The 21550-nt window shown below is 37.2% G+C and overlaps 2 protein-coding genes across 4 annotated transcripts; one reads left to right on the top strand and one right to left on the bottom strand.

Annotated features, from left to right (window-relative positions):
• Positions 14-12507, top strand: LOC105156445 (choline/ethanolaminephosphotransferase 1-like). Of its 3 annotated transcripts, none has more exons than XM_011072569.2 (20): positions 14-164; positions 423-671; positions 1761-1770; positions 1856-1906; positions 2348-2425; positions 2689-2764; positions 2876-2898; positions 2981-3081; positions 3536-3630; positions 3748-3816; positions 4131-4200; positions 4649-4712; positions 4798-4838; positions 4917-5001; positions 5367-5429; positions 5781-5839; positions 5971-6023; positions 6187-6259; positions 11933-11981; positions 12113-12507. In XM_011072569.2, exons 2-19 carry the CDS (start codon positions 535-537, stop codon positions 11952-11954), a joined length of 1170 nt encoding a protein of 389 aa, XP_011070871.1. In that variant the 5' UTR covers positions 14-164; positions 423-534; the 3' UTR covers positions 11955-11981; positions 12113-12507. The 3 variants fall into 3 exon arrangements, with proteins under 3 accessions (XP_011070871.1, XP_011070873.1, XP_011070872.1); XM_011072571.2 differs by having other exon boundaries at positions 11933-11993; XM_011072570.2 differs by lacking the exon at positions 14-164 and adding an exon at positions 243-262.
• On the bottom strand, positions 13486-17637 carry LOC105156747 (subtilisin-like protease SBT4.4). The gene is made up of 10 exons (XM_020691958.1): positions 17557-17637; positions 16945-17036; positions 16774-16865; positions 16354-16600; positions 15546-16068; positions 15174-15271; positions 14886-15098; positions 14698-14809; positions 14400-14613; positions 13486-14226 (listed from the first exon to the last, which is right to left on the bottom strand). The coding sequence occupies exons 1-10, from the start codon at positions 17635-17637 to the stop codon at positions 13682-13684; spliced, it is 2217 nt and encodes a 738-aa protein (XP_020547617.1). The 3' UTR covers positions 13486-13681.

Raw genomic sequence — 21550 nt, 5'->3', positions numbered from 1 at the left:
AGCGTGTGCACTTTCTTTAGTTATAAGAGCGCCTTTGATGAACCGAGCGGGAGCGGAGGAAAAGACCATTTTCTTTTGTTTTTCTCGTTAGGAAATATATATATTAATAAGAACTTAGGACTCTCTTTCCTCTCTCCACAGATCACTCTGCAATTCAACCGAAGGTGAAATTGCAGAATCTCTCTCCTTTTTGTCGTTATGGTTTCCCTTTTAAGCCAGAAAAATCGGACCCTCTTGAATTAATACACATAAATGTTTAATAGTATGTATTGTATGTATACATAATGAATTCCCATTCCTGTCTCTCTATGCGCTCCTTACAAGATTCGTTATTCGATCTACGGCTCCGTATTCTTGTTTTCTTGGTTTTGAAATTTCGTATTTAGGTTTTCCCAGAATATAATCTCGTTTTCTTGGTGCAGGATATTCAGATTACAGGATTTTCAAGAATTACGCTTTGAAGTGGAATCTTATACTACAGTTTATAGAGATTCTTGGGGGGGAAAGAGAGCGAAAGGGAGAGGGAGAGAGAGAATGGGATACATAGGGGCGCATGGGGTTGCGGCTCTGCATAGGTACAAGTACAGTGGAGTGGATCACTCTTATTTGGCCAAATATGTGCTGCAGCCCTTCTGGACTCGCTGTGTTAACTTCTTCCCACTATGGATGCCGTAAGTTTTCCTTTTTCATTCCGTTTTCCTAGTTTTGTTTTGATACTTCGGTTTTATGCTTTTGTTTTTCTGAATTTTTAATGGTTCTTGTTTGCGGTTCTTTTTTAGTGAAAGCCGTTTTTTTTTTCTTGTGTGTGTGTGTGTGTGTAAATGTATGTTGGCTGGTTTGCGTTTTACACGATATGGTTTCTTGAGTTGATTGGATGGATGGGGCGTGTTAGTGTTGTTATTGCCAATGTTATTTATGACTATTTATATACCCAAAAGAAAGGTGGTACAGTTTGCTGCTAAGTTCTGAGAAAATTGAAGTTAAAGTTGTGTAATTGGACCAGGACGTGATTTTTGCAGACAACTAATTTTGGTTTCCAAAGCTTCTTTGCTAGACTGCCATTGATTGAGAACAATCAAACCATTAAATGGTTAACAGTCATAAAATTTTAGGGATGAAACAGTCATAAAATTACCTGGTGTCTGGAAGCTGCAAGAGAGATGTTTAGCATCAATCATTTAATTGCTTTATAACATGATTATCAGAACATTAAATTTTTTAGAAAAGTCAGAAACTTGAGTTAGCATACTGTCCATCTTGTTTGAGAGTTTGTGATCAGCATCCTGCGGAATCTCCTGACGTCGGCAAATGATGCAAATAGTCGTTAACAAGATCAAAACCAAGCATATACAAAGGAAGCATATGTGTTGATTGGGTCTTGATGCAATTCTATACCAGTAGCCCATGGTCATTTTATGCCTATTAGTTGATTCCATCCTTAATGTAACAGATCTCTTCCTTGCAAGTTGCACCAAAATGAGAGGACTAAATTAATTCTATCCACTTCTCTTGATTCATTTTGAAGCAGTGCAGCAAAAACGTAGTAGTGACATTTTCTATTGATGCTGGATATAAGATGAGATTAGGAGGCTGCTACAGGGTTGTGTTGCATTTATTTAATAGTTGTTAAATCAAGAGAGAGTTTATGTACCGGCATGTGTGCCAGATTACTCTCTTGAATGCCTTTCCTATGTGATATTTTTGTTCCGTTGGCGGGCACTAATTATTTTTGTTTCGCTTTGTGCATGGACTGGATACAGGCCAAACATGGTAAGCTTTCTCTGAATAATTTTCTCTTTTATTTTTTTCAGCCTACTTGCATCATTGCTTATGCTGCATTTGTTTCCATTTTCAGATTACACTTATGGGATTTATGTTCTTGGTTATGTCTGCATTACTTGGATATGTGAGTGAACTGTCTATCTCTCTCTCTTGAGATATTGCTCCCACCCTCCCTCCCTTTCCGTTTCGTAACTTAGGTGTGGCAGGGTGCTTGCTAATATTGAAACTGCAAATGGGATTTAACCTACTGAGTTTTAAGTATAGGGTAACATAAAAGGAGCCCAAGACTGAATAAAGTATCTGTTCCATGATAACACCAATCAAAAGCTTGACTATAAACGTGTCCAATATTATCTTGTGTGCGAACTTATGCACTCAGTTAAGCTTGAAATGCTTCGTTACTTTGGCACATACATAAGCCTCTGAAGCCTTGAACAAATAAGTGTATGGAAGCTTATAAGAGTTTCTCTAGTCCGCTTGCCAACTTTGGAAATCTTCTCTTGATCGTCATCTGTTTTTAGATATTTATCTTCTTTATATCTGACTGTCTGGACTCCTGCTCCAGATATATTCACCTCACTTGGACTCGCCTCCGCCAAGATGGGTTAGCTTTGCCCATGGATTGTTGCTCTTCTTATATCAAGTATGCTCAAGTTTGCTTAATTCTGATTCAATATCTATTTAGGGTTCTAGCACTGGTATTCTTGAGATGCTTTCTGTTTTGGAATTAAAACATATAAAACAGGATAGGGCAATTTATGTTTTTCTTTTCTCCTCTAGGTTTTAAGTTGGGTTCTGTTTTAAACTCTTTGCTCTGCCAATTAAGAGTTCCTCTCAGAAATATTTGATCGTGAGTTTCCTGACTATTTTTCTTATTTCTGTTTTCCTTCTGAAAATTCACACTAGACATTTGATGCTGTTGATGGAAAACAAGCAAGAAGAACAAGTTCCTCCAGTCCATTGGGAGAACTTTTTGATCATGGTGAGGCTTATGCATTCTCTTTTCTCTTGTTTCTTCTATTAACACTCTTTTGCGCTTTTACTTATCCTGACCACAATCTTCTCAAATTTCATTGCCCCAACAAAATTACAGGATGTGATGCTCTTGCCTGTGCAGTAAGTTTTTGAATTTTTCGTTGTTTCTTTTTCTAGATTTTGTAATGGCAATGCTTGGAGTTTTATTCTGAACTGTTTCTAGTTCGAGGCGTTGGCCTTTGGGAGCACTGCTATGTGTGGTCGGCATACTTTTTGGTTCTGGTTTATATCAGCGGTTCCTTTCTACTTGGCCACATGGGAACAGTAAGTGGATTTGCTGCTTAGTGAAACTAGTATTTTGCATGAATTTAAGCATCTCATTTTTAAATTGATTACGGGGATGGCTTTGTTTTATATGTGGCTCTATGGGCCTTTGTTTTGCTAGGAAAATACTGCTGGTGGTGATATTCTTTTCTCTTTCTCCTTTGCCCTGAAAAAGCTTCCCCTGTTAAATTGCCATGGATGAAGTTCGTTTTCTTTGATGTTCCTTATTATTGTGCTATTGGATGATTAAATAGATTGGATATCCCTGATAGAGATCTCCTTGGCTCATGATATAACAGCAACTATATTTTTATTGTACTATTTTCTTTTTCTTTTTCTTTCTTTTGGTTTTTGTAATATTTCAGGGTGGGAGAGTTTTTCTCATCCTGTGAAGCCGCTCTCCAATTGCTATATTTTCTTGTCTTTCATATTTGCTTTTATGTTTCTTGTACAGCTACTTTACCAATACTCTCATTCTCCCGGTTATAAATGGACCGACAGAAGGGCTTTTGTTGATATATGTGATGCATTTCATCACAGCTCTTGTTGGTATCATTCTCTGACTTTTCTTCTCTATCTCAACTTTCTTCGTCATTTGAATGTTTGTATGTGTACAAATCTGCAGCTAGATGCAGTGAGGGTTGAACTGAATGGTTTTATTTTCAGGTCCTGAGTGGTGGGCTCAACCCTTTGGGAAATCTGTTCCATTCTTGAGTTGGATTCCATTTATAAATGGTAAGTATTGCAAAACGAAGAAATAGGAGGAAATTGATGGTTGGTAATATTTAACAGGCCAAAATAGGTTTATCATTGAAGTGTTGTCAGTTTCCAGGTTAATGTAACACGTTCTACCAAATGTGGTTGCCCTTGGCATATGACGATTGCAATTTTTCAACATCTGTAGCTTGGCTTCTGTTTTTGGTTTTTTAGCCTTTCTTAACTAGTTTACGAACATGATTCTCGTGGTTTAAATTATTGTTACCTCATCTATTCCTATATATCTGTTTGGTTTCTCATAAGCTTCTTATTGTTTCATCCCTTGCATACAGAAATCACGATGTACAAAGCTGTCTTGTTGATTATGGTAGTCTTTGCTGTCATACCAACAGTCTCAAGCAAGTGAGTACGCTTCTGTTCTGAATGGTTGAACTTTTTCCCTCTTTTCCTTTAAGAAATTAACAAGTTTCATGCTTAATATATCTTAAGGGTTCTACTTTTTGTGGAACTGTTAACATGACTCTAAGATTTCACACAAACAACGGCATGTGTGCTACCAGGAACTTATGAAATATTGTTTGAAAATTAGAAAGTTGACTCTGTCGTTGTTGCTGAAGTAATATTTTTTTATAGCAGAAACATGATATCTAGTGATTGAATCGTGTTCAGTTAAACATCTCTATGTCTAATGATTGAATCTTGTTCAGTTAAACAGCATTTGTTTTTTATCTGTAATAATTACTTAAGTATATCTTAGAAGGTTGTCCCTGCTCTAGATTGCAGCTGCTTCCACCTTAATCTTTTGATGTGAAATCGTATAGGAATTAAAATATTCATTGCTTGTGTGCAGTGTGCACAATGTTCTTAAAGTTGTTCGAGCAAGAAGAGGAAGCATGCTACTAGCTTTGGCAATGGTAACATGATTGATACATGATACTAGCTCTTGTATTGTTTTTCCCAATATTTTAAATTAATATATCTCTCTTATTTTTCTGGCAGCTTTTTCCTTTTGTTGTGCTAGTGGGTGGAGTTACCATCTGGTATATTTCAATTTGCCATAATTTAAATGTGTTGGTTCAAATTTTATTTATGGTCAATTACTTAGTATAAGTGCACAGGGCTTACTTATCTCCCGCCGATATAATTGGCAACTACCCACATCTGCTCGTAGTGGGTACCGGGCTTGCTTTCGGGTTTCTTGTGGTAAGATCTCTATGTTGTGTGATGTACGTTTTCAATATAACATAATTTAACTGCAGTTGTAGGTTTAGTTTCTGCAAAAATCTTACTCATAGTCCTAGTTAAACCTCCACTCCTTTTGAAAGATTCGTGTTGTCGAATTATCATATATGTAAAAATTGAAAGTTCTGTTACATATTCTGCACTTTGTGCAAGTGTTCAATTTCTCTTCCTTGCAAGAGCTGATTGTGGGCTTTTGTATTTGGTGAAATTCTATGGCTTAGACATGCTTCACCATGGTTCATGCTATAAACTACCTGTCTAGGTGATCTTGTTGTAGCTTATGCTGAAAGAGGTTAAATGTTTTTGACCTTGAATTTGTTTGGCAGGGAAGGATGATTCTCGCTCACCTATGTGATGAACCTAGGGGCTTGAAAACAAACATGTGCATGGTATGAACTTCGCTTTTATCAAATCATTCCTACTGAGCATTATGAAACTGAAGATCATATCACTATATTTGTTTGTAGAAAATTTGTTCCATTAATGATCAAAACATATTATGGTTTTGTTTGATGGACTTGGATTTCATACAATATAGCATTCCTTGTATATGCCTGAATTTGCATGTGTTTTGTATGGGTTGCTTCTTACATTCTATAATGATAGCTTCATCCTATATTTTGCAATTAATGGAAAAGTTTAGGTTCTGTTTGTTTTGGCCCCATGATGTTTATACAATGTAAATTGCCAAAGCCATCTAAAGTCAGAGCAAGTTATGATTTTATTGTTGGCAATTGCAGTCCTTGTTTTATCTGCCTTTTGCCATTGCAAATGCTCTCACAGCCCGGCTGAATGATGGGTACGTGGTGACTTTGATAAGTTGTTGGTCATTTACTTTACTGCTATACTTGCCCATAGAATGTGAATTATGGAAGTATCATTTTTCTAACGTCGAGCTTTAATACTTATGAGATCCTCGTATCATGGCAGAGTTCCTTTAGTTGATGAGTTTTGGGTTCTTCTTGGTTACTTTGCATATACAGGTATGCATTTTTATGTTTTATAATACAGTTCATGCATGCTGGTTTACTACTTGGTTCTAAATCAACTAATCACTGAGATTGTATTCTTTTATATTCATTGTCCATTTTCTGATGAATCTTATTTATAACGCATTGGGATTCACTTTTACTTTGGTGTATGCAGTGGTGCTCTATCTGCATTTTGCCACATCGGTCATTAATGAAATAACATCAGCCCTGGGAATCTACTGTTTCAGGTAAAGAAGTTAGCCACTTTGTACATGCCAATTTGTTATAGGGCTAATGTTGTGAAATTTGACAAGGTGTATGAGTTAGTAAAATTTGACACTGCTAACATCACATTGTTTTTTTTTTTTTTGGGTCAAATGTAAGTTTTCATTCATTCAAGAACATTTACAGTGTACTCTGGGCATACCCGGAGAGATACAAAAAACCCACGCTATGGATTAAGGTACATTAGAACCGTGTGGGAAAAGTGTCAAAAGAAACCTATACAATGTGATCTTGATTGAAATAATAAGCCCCCCGGGACAGGGCATTGAGCCCTAAAAAATGACTTCATTACGGTGCCTCGAAGGTTGTAGACCGTGCATGCCAAAGCGAGGTGCCGGTTGATGCCAAGTCATTGTCCGATATGAGACCAAACGAAGTCGCTGAAGGGATATTCAAAGAAAAGGTGCTTGGCTGATTCCTTGGTGTTGATTCACAAGGAGCACAAATCTTCCTCCTGGAGGAACACAAGTCGGTCACGTGTAGCCAGTCTGACATAAATGAGTACTTCGGCGGAATGAATGCCTTCCAGATAACCGCTTTTCAAGGCTGCCTTGTGAGTTTCAGCCTGAAGTACTCATAGACTTTCGATGTTAGGAGTCCCTTTGTGGTAGACTATCCTGCCATTTGTTGGATTGCTGCATGGGATGACCCAAATGCGGTGACCACTCTGTTGCGAATTTCAGCAAGCCGTTGAAGGAGTGGAGAATCCCCCTTCTTCGGTTGCCAGTCCCAAACTGAAGCGCCTTTAAGGTAGATATTGTTGACCTACTGTAGCCAGTATGTGTTTGCCTTGCGATGGATGTTCCATAAAACTCGGGCAAGGAGTGCAACGTTCCATGATTGATGTGTCGGATACCAAGATCGTCTTCTTCTTTAGGATGACAGATTTTCTCCCAAACAACTGGTGCTCTCCTAGAGTTCAAGAGAAAATTCTTGCAAAGTCGGTGAATTTTCTCGATGACCGCCGTTGGAAGTGGGAAAACTTGGAGCCAAAAATACTCCACCCCCTGAATAATTGAGCGAATAAGTTCCAGTCGGCCTACGAATGATAGGGATTTAGCCGTCCATTTGGATATACAGTTGCAATCTGGTTCACAAGTGGTGAGTAGTTGGTGATTGAAAGTCGTTGTGCCGCTAGGTGAATGCCAAGATACCGGACATGCATCTCTCTTCTTGCAAATTCTGTCCGAACAAGAATCCCGTCAAACTCCTCATTTTGGATGCCTGCTGTGAATATGCATGATTTGGAAGTATTGACGGTGAGGCCAGAGCCATCCCTGAACTCTTGGAGGCATCCTATCAAGATGTGAATAGATGGAAGGTCACCTCGGGATAAAGTATAAGATCATCGACAAAGAGGTGTGTAATCTTCAGCTTCTCGCACTTCGGGTGGAAGTTGAAGTCGGAAATGGACGTTTTCCTCTTGATCAGCCAAGAAAAGTACTCCATACTAAGAAGGAAGAGGGTCGGCGACATTGGGTCTCTTTGCCTTAGGCCTTTCTTCCTCGAAAAAAACCTATGGAGGGGAGCCATTCAAAGCCATTGGAAAAGATGAAATGCAGACGCATTTCTTTATCCATGATATTAAAAGTGGAGGAAAGTCATACCCGTGAAGCACTCGGGGGAGAAAAGTCTATGAGACCGAGTTAAATGCTTTGCATAGGTTGACGTTAATAGTACATCGAGGTGACATCTACTTCCTCAAGTACTACCCCTCCATTTATTGGGTCAAGAAATTATTGTGTTTGATGTTGCGGCTCCAAACAAAGGCAGTTTGGCAGCGGTCAATAAGGTGCTCCAACGTGGGGGTGAGCCGGTTTGAGATAATTTTAGTGATGGCTTTGTAGATGACGTTACAGCATGAAATCGGCCAGTAATCCGCTACAAAGGTGGAGTGATCTGATTTGGGCACAAGGGCTATAATAGTGTGGATGAGTTGTCGTAGCATTCGCTCACTCCTAAAGAAATCCATGAAGGCCTTGTAGACTTGATCTCCCACAACATTCCATGCTTTCTTGAAAAAGCATGATGGATATTTGTCTGGGCCCGGTGCCTTGTTGTCACGAATCTGGAAGATGGCTTCTTTGACCTTAAGTGGCGTGACTGCCCTACAGAGGTCCAAGGTATGCTTGGAAGAGAGTTTAGGGCCCCATTCTAACACACCATCATCGATCGAGAGGGTGTGAACCTCGGTACCTAAGAGTGATATGTAGTAAGCAACGAACTCTTGGGCAATATCCTTGGCAGCAGTGATAATAGACAGGTCCTCTTTAGTGACTTATTTAGTGACTGCCAAGATGGAGTTCCCAGCAACGTTCATCTTCACTATATCATGGAAGAATTTGGTGTTTTGGTCCACCTCTTTAAGAAAATAAATGTTTGCTTTCTGATAAAACAAGTGTCTTTCAGCCTCGGCAAGGAAGAATGCCTTCTTCCTGAGGTCCCTTAATGAGTCCCGAAGCGCTACATCCCTAAGGTTAGATTCAAGCTGACGCTGCGCATCTTGCAGAGCGAGATCCGCTTCTTTGGCCCTGATGGAGATGTGGCTGTAGTGTTGGTTGTTAAATGCTTTGAGTGTGCCCTTGAGTGCCTTCAGTTTCCTACAAAGACTGAATTGTGGCGTTCCCTCCACATTCACAGTCCATCCCTTCTCAACGGTTGCCAAGAAATCCAGGTGATCTACCCACATATTGAAAATCGAAAGGGTTTGGGCTTAGGGGGCGGAAGATCAAAGATAGAGACAATATCCAGAGAGTAGTCAAAGAGGGATCTTGGTGGGCTGAAATGGGCACCACAATGCAATTCGGCCTCAAACCATTCATTGTTGTAGAGAACTCAATCAAGCTTGCACCAAACGGGGTTGCTTTCATTGTTGGAATACCAGGTGTAATAACAGCCTGTTGTGGGAGCGTCAAGCAGTCTAAGTGTGAGGCAGCAATACACGAAGTCTTTAAGTTCATACCATGTTGGGCCAACACTAAGTTGCTTCTCCTCGGGAGATTTCACACAATTAAAATCGCCCATTATGAGCTATGGTATGCTCACGATTGCCCCAATTCAACGAGTTTCTCCCACATGCTCCTTCTATTCACAACAGAGTAAAACCCATAAGTAAACCAGATATAAAAGGAGAGTTGAGAAGACTTATTCGTGGCACGACAGTGGATTACTTGCGGCGAGGGTGTCAAAGTTGTTAGTTTGGTACCATTCTGGGAATGAGTTTTTGAGAATCTTAGGAATTGGCGATGCTGCAAGCTTTGTCTCCAAAATGCCAAAGAGGCAAAGCTGATTATTTTTGGTGAGGTGGGCCACCCCATTATATTTAAGAGGCCAGTTAGAGCCCCTCACGTTCCAAAAGCCGATCTTCATGGGGATTGAGGGAGGGTCTCCCCTCTTACTGGGTGCTTCACTTTTTGGCTTTTTGGAGTAATGACGGCTGTCTTAGGCCCCGACATAGCATGTTGAGTAGATGTTGGGGAATTCAAATCGGTAGATGAACCCAATGAGTCTGTCGGCAAGTGAGCCTCCTTTTCAGTCTATTGGTGTGGTATGGTTTGACCTTGCCCTTTTAGGCTTGGCTGCAGGGTCGATGTACCCAGCCGTCCCTTATTGTCCGTACCGACCATTGGAGAAGTCGACTGCTGCACGCCCATTGCCGGCTTAGGAAGACTGTCGGATGATGGTTGGTTCTTATGATCACCTTTATTCCATCGTTGGACCACCGTCTACCCAGTAGGTTGTACCTTCTTCATTGCAGTCGGTTTAACAGTTGCAGCAGGGGTGGCAAGAACGGCCAGCGGGTGGTTGCCTTGGCAGGATTTCTATAGGTGGCCGAAACGGTTGCAGTTGGTGCCGAATTTTGGTGTGAATTCATACACGATCGGCTGTTCGAGGCATTAATTTCAACCAAAATTCTGGCATACGATGGAAGGTTTAGCATAACAAACTCAACTTGGTCCACCAGCTTCTTCGAGGCATTAATTTCAACCAAAATTCTGGCATACGAGACCCTCTTCATCTTCATCGTCAATGAGTCCATGGCGATGGGTGTGCCTAGTCTCGAGCTAATCTTGCCTAGAGCGTTCGGGTGCCAACAATCAAGTGGCAGCGATGGAAGGGTGGCCCAAATCGGAGTAAAGTTGATGTTGTCCTCCTTGAATTCGAAACAGTTCCGGCATGTTCTTTAGTAGGAAGGGACGTTCGTAGATGAAATACGGTCCACCGGCCAAAATATGTTGCCTATCTTCCTCCCGAGTGAACCTGATAATAAGCTAGCCACTTTCATTTTGTTGGAAGCTGGTGCCCGATGATTGAGATAGTGCACGTATTGCTTTAAGCCCCGAGAACTTGCCGGCGATGTAGCCGACAAGGCAGTATCCAAGTTTACTTCGGACATCTATCAAGTGCTTGACCCTAGCATATGAGAGGGCCATCATTAAGCGCGAATTTTATGAGCTTGTTGTCCTCTGTGAGTTTGTGGTTGCTGCTGAATAAAGCCGCGAATGAAACCTTTTTCATGCCGGCAGTTTCAGGTTTAGCGTCCTTGGCCGACAACGTTTCCTCCGATTGGGGGCTGGTTGTGTTGGGGGAGGCTTCCAAATCAGAAATAAATCCATTAAAATCAGGTTGACCAACCTTGGTAGTGCCGGCGACGTTAGGCGGCTGGGTGGCTGGTTGTTGCAATCCCTTTGCCGGTAGTAGGTGCAGCAAGCTGCTGGCCGGCGGCCTTGGTGATCTGGTTAGCAACAGGTGCAGCTGCAGGCTTACTTTTCTTTGTCTTTGCCATGGCAGCTTGTAAGAAGCTTGCAGGTTGCTAGAGGGATTGGTGCAACAACAGGTCAAACAGGGCTACAGGCTGGCTATGCAGATTGTGCAGTAAAGACAGACTGTGTAGCTGATAATGCAGACTTTTGCTGACCCAAAAACGGAAATATCCCACCTACCTCCGGCAGCTGAAGGTGGCCGGAAAAAATAGAGGAAACACGCCACCAGTAGCAAGATGAGCATCCAGCAAGCTTCAGGCTGCGAACTGGACTCCTGCTTGCAGCAAAACGTCCACCAAACAGCAAGGAAATTGCTGCAGCAGGCTGAAAGAGGGAAAACTTGCAGAATGTGTTTCTCACCTTTGGTAGAGGTTTAACAGTTGGCAAATCACCCTCAAAACCACAAAAACAATCGGTAGAAACGTAGAGAAGCACTAGGAGACGCGTTTAATCGGACCAAAACTTGAAGGAAAATCATTAAAGAGCAAATCTATGTTGAGGCACTCTAGAGAGAAAGGGAGAGCATTCTTTCTAGAGAGAGAAATCTCTTGACCTCACTGAGAGCTCTTTCTTCTAACATCACATTGTTGTGCAGACAAATGGTGGTTTCTTGCTTGCCTTTAGTTCACTTGTGTTTTCAGTAGAACAATTTTCCACTATTTATTTCTATCTTATCTGTTTTTGAGATTTTGATCACTTCTGATTGCAATATGTGAATTCCATATAGTTTCTCTTTCGTCAGATTGAAGTTTTTCAAGCAAAGCATGAACATGGTTTTATCTTTCTGTATTGAAAGCTAACAATGTGATTTCCAGCAACTGTTTCTTAGTATTACATCTGTCGAAGAAGTGATTCCTGCTAACATTAATGCAGGATAACAAGGAAAGAAGCTTGAGCTATGACCAGTGTGTGTCTGCACCAGGTACCTTGAGAGGTCAACTTCCCCTACACAAAAGATGGGACAATTGTTATTTCTTTCAATTTCTTTGTACTCCATTATAATATCTTTTGTATTGTTTCATGTCTGTCGTCTGATCTTATTATTATTTCTAGATAGCTGATTCATCTTTGGCGAAACAATTCCTACCTGCCACTTTGCGAATACGCCCAATATCGGTGACCCCTAGCAACAATTTTTGGGACTGAACATTTATATAGGGTTTAGTTTTATAGCCTGCGACTAGGTCTAATTAATACTTATTCACTGTAATTATCTAAGTTGTATTCAGGAAACTTGTTGCCTTTCATTTTGTCCAAATTGCTGTGTGGGAGCTATTCAAATGCTAGAGACGACAGTGGCTCGTTTACAGTTTGCATACTGTAGCGTTTAATGGGATGCAATTGATTTGAGCAGCATCAGATTTTGTAGGCTGATGACAAATCCTACCCTTTGTTCCCTTGAACGTCAAACTGTGTTTTTGGCCTGATACATCAACTCTTTTGTTGCTGATTGCTGCTTTGATGTTGCTGGTGAGCAGATAGCATTCATCTTGAGTTGGCATCGATTAGTAGTTACAGGTGTCATTTACTAGGTCTGATGATATTATAGTGTGATAGGATGATGAATAATAATATAATGGGTTAGATAAACATAGTATCTATTTATTTGATTAGGTTAATTGTTGTGTTATTTTAGAATTGTTTTATGCAGTGGCAATTAGAAATTGTGATAAAATATGAAAATGGCCAAATGCCATGAATAAGGCAAAACTGATGCTGTTAGGCGTTAGCAATGGTCAAGTTGTGGCACGTGCATAAAGGAAATCATGTTGTCCGGCACACCTTTTCGTGGAAATATGAAGGCATTGCGGATCAAGACGTGGATTGGGCTTCTTGATATTAAAATATCATCCAAGATGTGGTACTGTAATCCACTCTACAATCATAGTTCGGGCTTCATCATTTTATTGAGGGCCCTCCAATTTAAAGTAAACGTTCGACCATTTCCTGTCCAATTTGACACCCAATCAACAAGGTCTTGCATTCCCTTATGAAAATCTTCCCCCAACAACTAGTTAAAATAAATCTTACATATACTGTCAATCCCTCCACCCTTTTCCTTTCCTTCTAATCATAATGTGCATCTCCTTATCTCAAGAGCCTTGTTTTCCCCCTAATGAAAAGCTTTGTTTTTATTTAATTTTCGTAACTGTTGTTTGACCAGACAGTACTGCCTAACTTTTTAAAACTTTAAAAACCACGGTACTTTCATAAATTTTTAGTTTTCTAACATTATTTAAATTCCATAAATGCTAATTTGTGTAGAGCAATTTGTTGTGAAACTTGGTGAGGTTTATGAGTTAGTAAGACTATTTCTGCCTTTTAACACTACTCCAGAATCAGATTTACATCTGTTGTTGCTAACATTTAAGTTCATGTTCAAATTTGGCTTGTCACTCGAGTTTTTAGAACAATTTGATGAGCCTTCGACCACTTCTGGTTGCATCAATTAAAATGGTTTTAGAATGCTGTATTGAAAGCTAAAGAATGTGGTTTTCATGGCTGTCACTGTTTCTACTTTTTTGCAAATACGGACAGCATGCATCTTCGTCATGTTTAGTTTTGAATGATATAGGGTGCTAAACTACATGCATGGAACCAATAACCAGGTACACAAGTGTTCTAACTTATCTTGGGTGACTTTGTATATATGACTATAGGACTTCTAACATTATGGTTGCCATCATTCCACTCCAATGAAGCTGATAACACCCTTACTGCCACTTTTCCTCCAACCTTCACAACAAAAGACTTCTTCTCGTTCAATTTCTTTAAGGGGAGTTCCGGCGGCTGCACAATCACTTTCAGCCCTGGCGGTGCACTGATATTAGCACGATACGTTGAACTTGCATCACCAACATTTGTGACGGTTCTTGAAAAGATAACGGTAAAAGACTCGTTTCTACGGACAAGAGAAGCCATGGCAGGGTAATTTAAATCCTTGGGACTCCAGTTACGGTGTTTGAGGCGAGAGCAGTTGCTTCTCTTGTTGCCAAATAGCTTCCTGATAGTAGGCGTTGAGTATCCTTTGTAGCACAGCAGTTTCACGTACTCCTCCTCAATCGTTTCGTATACTAGTCCTGGATTTGCAGCTTTTACAGGGTTTATGTGCCCAGCTCCATAGGAAAATTCTGTATGTTTACCTTTCGCTGAAGCCATAGGTCTTGCTGAAATTAAAGATTCGCAGGAAAACAGGTTTATTGATACTGGTATTTGATTTTGGGATTAGTGGAAAGAATGGTAATAGTTTTGCCACTGTTAGCCATGCCACAGAGCCAAAATCGTCTTAACATACTATAAATCTCTTTTTTTCTTTTTTCTGTGATTATGAGCTGATTACCTGTGGTCATAAGAGCAGATTTGATTACTGAGGGTGACCAGTTGGGGTGCATGGATTTAACATAAGCAGCTGCGCCTGCAACGTGTGGGCAAGCCATGGACGTGCCAGAAACTATAGTGTATTTAACTGATCTATCATCAAAATGGTAATTTGAAGGGCTCTCTTTAGGAGAATATGCAGCCAAGATTTCCACCCCTGGCGCCGTTACATCAGGCTGTATATCGACAATTCTTGTTATTTTTGCGTCAATATGACATCAAATTATGAAAAAGCATAGATGATTTGAAGAAGTAGATACCTTCATAATTTCTGGAATCAACAGATTTGGCCCTCTAGAAGAAAATCTGGCAACTATAGGAGCATCGGATTGTTTTGTGGATTCACTGGTTAATATATTTGCTACGGCCATTCTGCATCGATAAATAATTAGTTCAAGAAAGAGACATATACATACATATATAATGAAGTAATTAGAATAAGTATTACATGGTATTCTTGGCATAGTCCTGAATCTGTCTTATGTTTTGGAGACTTAAATCTGATGCAGGCAAAGCAGTAACAGATGAGAATTCATCGTCTGCCATTTCTATAACTCCGTAGGCACCAGCATCCATAGCCTGACGCTGTCGGTTGGCATCTTCGCAAATTAAAATATTTCCCTTCACTAGACGGCTATTTAAACACCCATCTTCGCACAACCTGCATATCATGCTATTGTTTTTACTTGTTCTCTGTGTTATTAGAAATAGACAAACGGGAATGTGGTTAACTTACTTGGCCGCTTTTTCGGTACATTTGCTTGCTGTTGCATTCTTTCCATGAATCAAAGTAAATTTCTTACTGTTCTGTTTGAAGGAATTTACTCCCTTCCCCTGTTACATTACATGTGAAGGTAAAACAGGAAACATGAAACAGGTAAAAGACACTAGTTTTGAGAAATTATATGATACCGGCTGCAGTCATGTTTTACATTATAACTTCCTCGTTAAAGACCAGAAGGCCGGAAGGAATCTGTAATGTAAAACAGGGCAACAGAGTTGTCACGGTAATTGTTCAAAATTTTGAAGCTTTCTTGTTAATATGTCCAAATCTTTTTGGTGTCTATGTTATTATCTCTACTTATTACCTTACTATCAGTTATGATTAGGAGAAAGACTCGACGTAACATACTATAATCGTGGCCCCGTTTCCTAGAGCAACCTTGGTGACAATACGACGATCAGTAGTACTAGCTGCAACAGAGAACAGCCATGGAGCCACACTTGCTGTAATTGATTTACGACCACTACCATGACCGGAATTTCCACCTGCATTCACGGTCAGTATACCCTTCTGCATAGCATGAAGCGCGCCAATGGCCACAACATCATCTTTTATGTCAAGTATGCCTCCGCCTAATGATAATGAAATGATGTCCACTCCATCAGCTATAGCATCATTGAACGCGGATAGTAGGTCCACACTTTCGCAGCCAATACCACCACAAGCTTTGTATGCTGCAATTCTTGCTGCAGGGACCCCTCCCCTGGCAGTGCCTTGTGCAATTCCATAAAAGCTTGCATTGTTCACATAATTACCAGCTGCAATTGAAGCACATATAGTTCCATGGCCACTTCCATCCTTGACAGAAGCGTCAAGCGCTGTGTACCATCGAGCTCCAATTATCTTGCTGAAAATAAGCATTTAGGTCAATGTACATGAGACAAGATTCCATTAGTTTTATGAGGAGGTAGTGATCATGTTCAAATCTTGGACGGTTTTGTGGGACGACGAATTACCAGGCTGTCAGAATTCAAGCGCTAATTTTAGAGCATATGATTAGAAAGAGATGCATTTATTTGGTTTTACTAAAATCGGGCTACTGAATACTTTAGTACAGGAATAACATACTGACACGATCACCATAGCCTAGATATTGTTCCATTAAACATATAACCAATGTGTAAAAGCTTACTTGTTGCAGGTGAAGTCTTCGCCGCCATTACAAGCTCCTTTCCATTTTTTCGGAACAGGGCCAAAACCTCTGTCGCTGAAACTTTCTGATTCAGGCCAAATGCCATCGTCTATGACGCCTATTATAATATCACTCTCAACAGCAGGATTTCGGCGTACATTTTGGTGAAACCCCATGAAGTCCCAGGATCTTGTAGTTTGACGTTGGAGAGTTGTGCTTGGGAATACAGACACAACATCATCATGGCCTGCACATTGGTGAGAATGGTCCATCATCATATCTTATAATCTTGAAATACTTAAACATAAGAGTTAAGCCGGTTCTTGAAATCTAACTTTCAGTTTATGTCTTTTGATCGATCATTCATCGGCAGAAGATAAATTTACTTGATTCACATATTCCTAAGAATAGTGAACTCACTGGCTAACTTCTTTTGCTCTTGGTCTGTGAGGTTGGCTGCGAAGGCGTTGAAACTCCTTGTGTAACTTCTAACTAGTGATTTCGTAGGGAAACTTGAGAGAAATTAAGACAAAAACATCTGAGTACTGAGTTTTAGTAAATTCGTCAGTAAATCAGGTGCGCAGATTCTACCTGTCACTAACAACTTCTTGCAGTATTTTTGCATGGTGTGATACCGGCGCGTAGTCTCCCTGTGGAAGGGCTCCGAGGTATACGATATAAACCTATGCCATGGGAAAAGTAAACATACATGTAACAACGTTCTTACATATGTAAAACATCTATGTTTGGCAGCTCAGCAAATGACAACTGGTGGACGCTTGATACAGTTCACCAATTACAAGTTTGATACATACTTTAATTCAATCACCAATTGCAAGACGAGTTATCATGTTTGTTGTGTAATTGGTCGATATGCACCAGTTTTCGAAATTATAATATTATGTTTCTCCCAATACCTGCATATATTTACATGAATGGTTGTACCTAACTCAATTTTTTAACCTGACAAGAACTCAAGTTTCTCAACTCATTACGACCTCGTGCGACCCAAAATCTCGATTAAGTAACACTCATCTGATCGATTCAAGCGACAACTATGTCATAGACATCCTCGTATCTCATTTCTAGAAATCTGAATTGCCTTCATAAGTGACAATTTCATAGAATTGTGACATACTTTTGTTATTACATAACATGCAGTTAGTATTAAAATGAAATAGAAACAAACAAAAAGCAACTTGCCTGCCTTTCTTCCTCGTTAGCATAACTCAAACTCACACAGTTCATGTCCAAGAAAAACAAAAGTAACCAGAGTACAGCCATCGTTTGCTGTTCAATCTAAACTCAAACTTTGGTCTGAAACTACATCCTCATCTTATTTCATCCTTAAAAAAAGTGTCCAAGTTTGAATAAATTTTCTTTCCTTCGTTTTCTGGAGGGGCAGAAATTAATTGAACCTTCTCTATGATCCTTTTTGGTGCTTCGCAGTGAATGCTTTTTTCTCACTATATGTCAATCTCTTTTTAGTACAAAAATATGTTGTTCTTACCACTAAGCAATTTTACTTTATAAATTAGTAAAGTATAGATAGGGATGTATTCATGTCAATTGGTTCACTTCTCAAAAGTGCACAACTTTTTGTATTAATTATATTTACAACCTCTTATTTATGATTTATTTGTGCAAATCTTTTATATTATTTCCGTAATAATAGAAACTACCCATCCTGACAGTCAGTAGTTTGTATATTGATATTGACGTTTTTTTATAATGTATATACGATTTTTTAAAAAACAATAATAATTTTTGTAAATAATGATAATATTTCTGTGTTGCTTATGTGAATTTTTAAAAATTAAGAGTAATTTTGTATAAGAAGATCACATATTAGAGGTAAAGATATAATTACTCCTAATATTTTTTTTTTGAGTGACTTACAATGCACATGATGTGAAAGTTCATGTCCCGTGATTTGAAATAAAACTTAGGGATAATTCTATTTACACCCCCTCACCTATAATTTTTTTATACAAATTATTTTTATCTTTTCAAAAATTATGAAAATTACCCCTGATAGTCTTTGAAATTTCAAAATGCCCCTATTGACTCAGTCAAATTTTAATTTAATTTTTCAAGACAGAAATGCCCTCAGCGTTGTTTTGTAATTACCAAAATGTAGAGGGGGTGTCAAATTAATGTTTATGTGGATGAATAATATGATTCGATATTTTTTTTATTATTTATAGTAATTTTTAGTTTAAATTTAAATTATTTTATTTTAACTTTTTTATTGATTTCTATATAAATTTACACCTCTTAAAAATTAATATATTAACTTATTTAATTATAATAAAAATTAGTTATTAGCTTATAATTCAAATTTAAAAAATTATCACACTTTTATAAATTATTTTAAATTATTAAAATTAAAAGATTTAATTTTTATTTTTGTTTATATAACTAAATTTTATTAAAATTAATAAATTATAATCCAAAATAATTTATCAGTTTATACAAATTATACTCGAATTAATAAAATAAATAATTTATTTATTAAAATTTTAAATTATTAAATTGTTTTTTTTTAAAAAAATATTCCTTCTTCATAATTCTATCGATATGTTCACCCTCAACTTTTGCCTGTGCCCTCATTCCTATCGCCCCATTACAGCCTACGGCCTCGCCACACTTGCGCCTAGCCTTTCACCCTCCTCCGCCATTACTGGCCATCAAAATACGTATGTCTAAATGTATAATATCTCTAATTATATATATATTTATATATTTATATTGCATAAACATATATACGTATATATGTATAATTTATTGATTTTAATAAAATTTAGTTATAAACAAAAATAAAAAATAATTTTTTTAATTTTAAGAATTTTAAATAATTTTATAAAAGTTTGATAATTTTTAATTTGAATTTATAAGCTAGTAACTAATTTTTATTAATATATTAATTATAATATTTAAGTATTAAAAGGTATAAATTTATATACAAATTCAATTAAGAAAAGCTTATAAAATAATTTAAATTAAAATTAAAAGATAGTATAAATAATAATAAAAAATATATGGGGTGTAAACATTAGTTTAATATAGCTTCTATCTTTTGATAATTACAAAATACCCAAAGGGCATTTCTATCATTTAAAAATTAAATTAAAATTTGACCAAATCAATAGCGGTATTTTAAGATTTTAAAGACTGTCAAAAATAATTTTTTTAAAAATAAAAATAATTTATATAAAAAAATAATAGATGAGGAGTGTAAATATAATTATCCTTAAATTTAGTATCATGTATGGTGTGGAGCAGTGGAGCCCACTAACCTAACATAGGTTTTAAAAGTTTTCTGGGACAAAGCCTCCAAAACAGGCAATATTTGTACGGCAGATCAACTAAAACAGTGAATCAAAGGTGTCGGTAGACGTAAATTAATGGTAACCCTGACTTGAGTCCTATCAAAGTGTTGTGAGTAAATGTCATAATAATGGTAAGAACATGTGCAAGAAATTATAGGCCATGATGTATGAATATAGATACCATGATACCAAGAAGATAAGTTATTATATTGAGATGATTATAATTTTTTATAAAAGTAAACTATATAATATCATAAAAAAAATTGAAATTCAATATTAAAATATAAATAAAATTAGCACTTTTTATATCCAAATTCTTAATCAATATATATTCATTTAAAAATATGCATGATCGATTCATTTTTTTAAAGTAGTAAATAATTATCAATCTTCAATTGAAATACGCAATGATAATTTTATAATTATCCTATGATTCTTCAGTAACTTCATTCATACCAGCTGTATTTGTATTTTTATTTGAGTTAATTAATAAATATCTTGTTATTATTTAAAAAAATTAATAATATTTCTGAAATAGGATATGGAGTGTGTGTGGAGGCGTGGGTTTGGCCATCTTGTCTTAAATTGGGACATGACGAGTCCCCATAGGTTGTCGGTCCTATAAACTGCCCCTTCAACTAATCATAGTACGAATGATTTATTAATTTGCTTTAATGATAATAATAAAGGAATTGATCTATGAATTATGTCGTTAATCATTAATGTTGATGGAAGAGTTATGAAAAGATTGTATAAATATTACTTAAATTTTGAGCTTTACAAGTTCTTTTGTTTATAGTAAACTATGATTATATGTTGAGTAATTGTATATGCATCAAATTCAAATTATTAAAGTTTTTAATTGTAAAATGTATTTGAGTTTCACTCTTAATCACAATTCGTCTGCCCAGATCTGTACTTTTTCGTGTTGATTGATAGATTTGAAATTTACTTCACATAAAACGCCACCTCAATGGTTGAAAATTCAATATTATTATTATATAAAAAAGAATGTGTAGTCTGTTGTCGTCATCCTGAACTCACCTTTTCATATTACATCAAAACACGAAGACATATCAACTACTCCCACACACGTTTCATGTCATGTAATGTCATTTCAAAATCAAATGCATGCATCTCTCCCCTTCTTCCAAATGCCTACACACCAAACATCTCACTCTAAAAACACTACAAAAATAAATATATTTCGATTCAGGGGTATTTATGTAAAAGTTTATCATTAAATAGGAATGCACTTGTAATTACGATTATATTTGCTGATAAAGTCTAATTCAATTGGCGAAATCGAGACCTCATAATTTTAAAATCAGAGTTCGAATCCCACCAACATGTGTGATATTATTATACTTTAATAGTAGATGTTGATTAAATATAATTATGTGATATTGATGATTAATATATAATTATTATAATTGTCGATAGTTGTTGATATAAATATTTAATATTGATGATTGTAATCGAATTATTCAAAAAAAAAATAATAGCATTAGTTCATGCTTTCACTTTTAATTGATTGATAGGAAATACGAAAGAAACATAGTTTAATTAATATATATATATATATATATGTATGTATATTCTAGCTAATTAAAGATTATTAGAATAATGTATAACTCTCAGGGAAAAAAGGGGGGAGAAATTAAATACTAATTCTCGACATCTTAATAACTTTTTTTTTTTAATTTTAAGTATATTAATTACACAACATTGTTATTAACCAGTTCTATATTTCTTTTCCCAAATTATTGAATAAACTTATTTTTATAAGCTATAAATTATTATGTAAAATTATTCAAAGGTAAAAGTTCAATTAAATTTAACCAAAATACCCTTGTAATTATTCA

Source organism: Sesamum indicum, linkage group LG2 (genome assembly GCF_000512975.1).
Source record: "Sesamum indicum cultivar Zhongzhi No. 13 linkage group LG2, S_indicum_v1.0, whole genome shotgun sequence".
Classification (NCBI taxonomy): domain Eukaryota; kingdom Viridiplantae; phylum Streptophyta; class Magnoliopsida; order Lamiales; family Pedaliaceae; genus Sesamum; species Sesamum indicum.
This window is presented reverse-complemented; position numbering and strand designations above follow the sequence as displayed.

Coding starts and splice junctions, on each gene's coding strand:
- LOC105156445 (XM_011072569.2), top strand. CDS start 535: ATGGGATACATAGGGGCGCATGGGGTTGCGGCTCTGCATAGGTACAAG. Junction 2,426..2,688: donor TGTTGCTCTTCTTATATCAA/GTATGCTCAAGT, acceptor AATTCACACTAG/ACATTTGATGCTGTTGATGG. Junction 2,765..2,875: donor GGGAGAACTTTTTGATCATG/GTGAGGCTTATG, acceptor ACAAAATTACAG/GATGTGATGCTCTTGCCTGT.
- LOC105156747 (XM_020691958.1), bottom strand. CDS start 17,637: ATGGCTGTACTCTGGTTACTTTTGTTTTTCTTGGACATGAACTGTGTG. Junction 17,037..17,556: donor CTAACGAGGAAGAAAGGCAG/GCAAGTTGCTTT, acceptor CCCATGGCATAG/GTTTATATCGTATACCTCGG. Junction 14,614..14,697: donor TGATTCCAGAAATTATGAAG/GTATCTACTTCT, acceptor GTCGATATACAG/CCTGATGTAACGGCGCCAGG.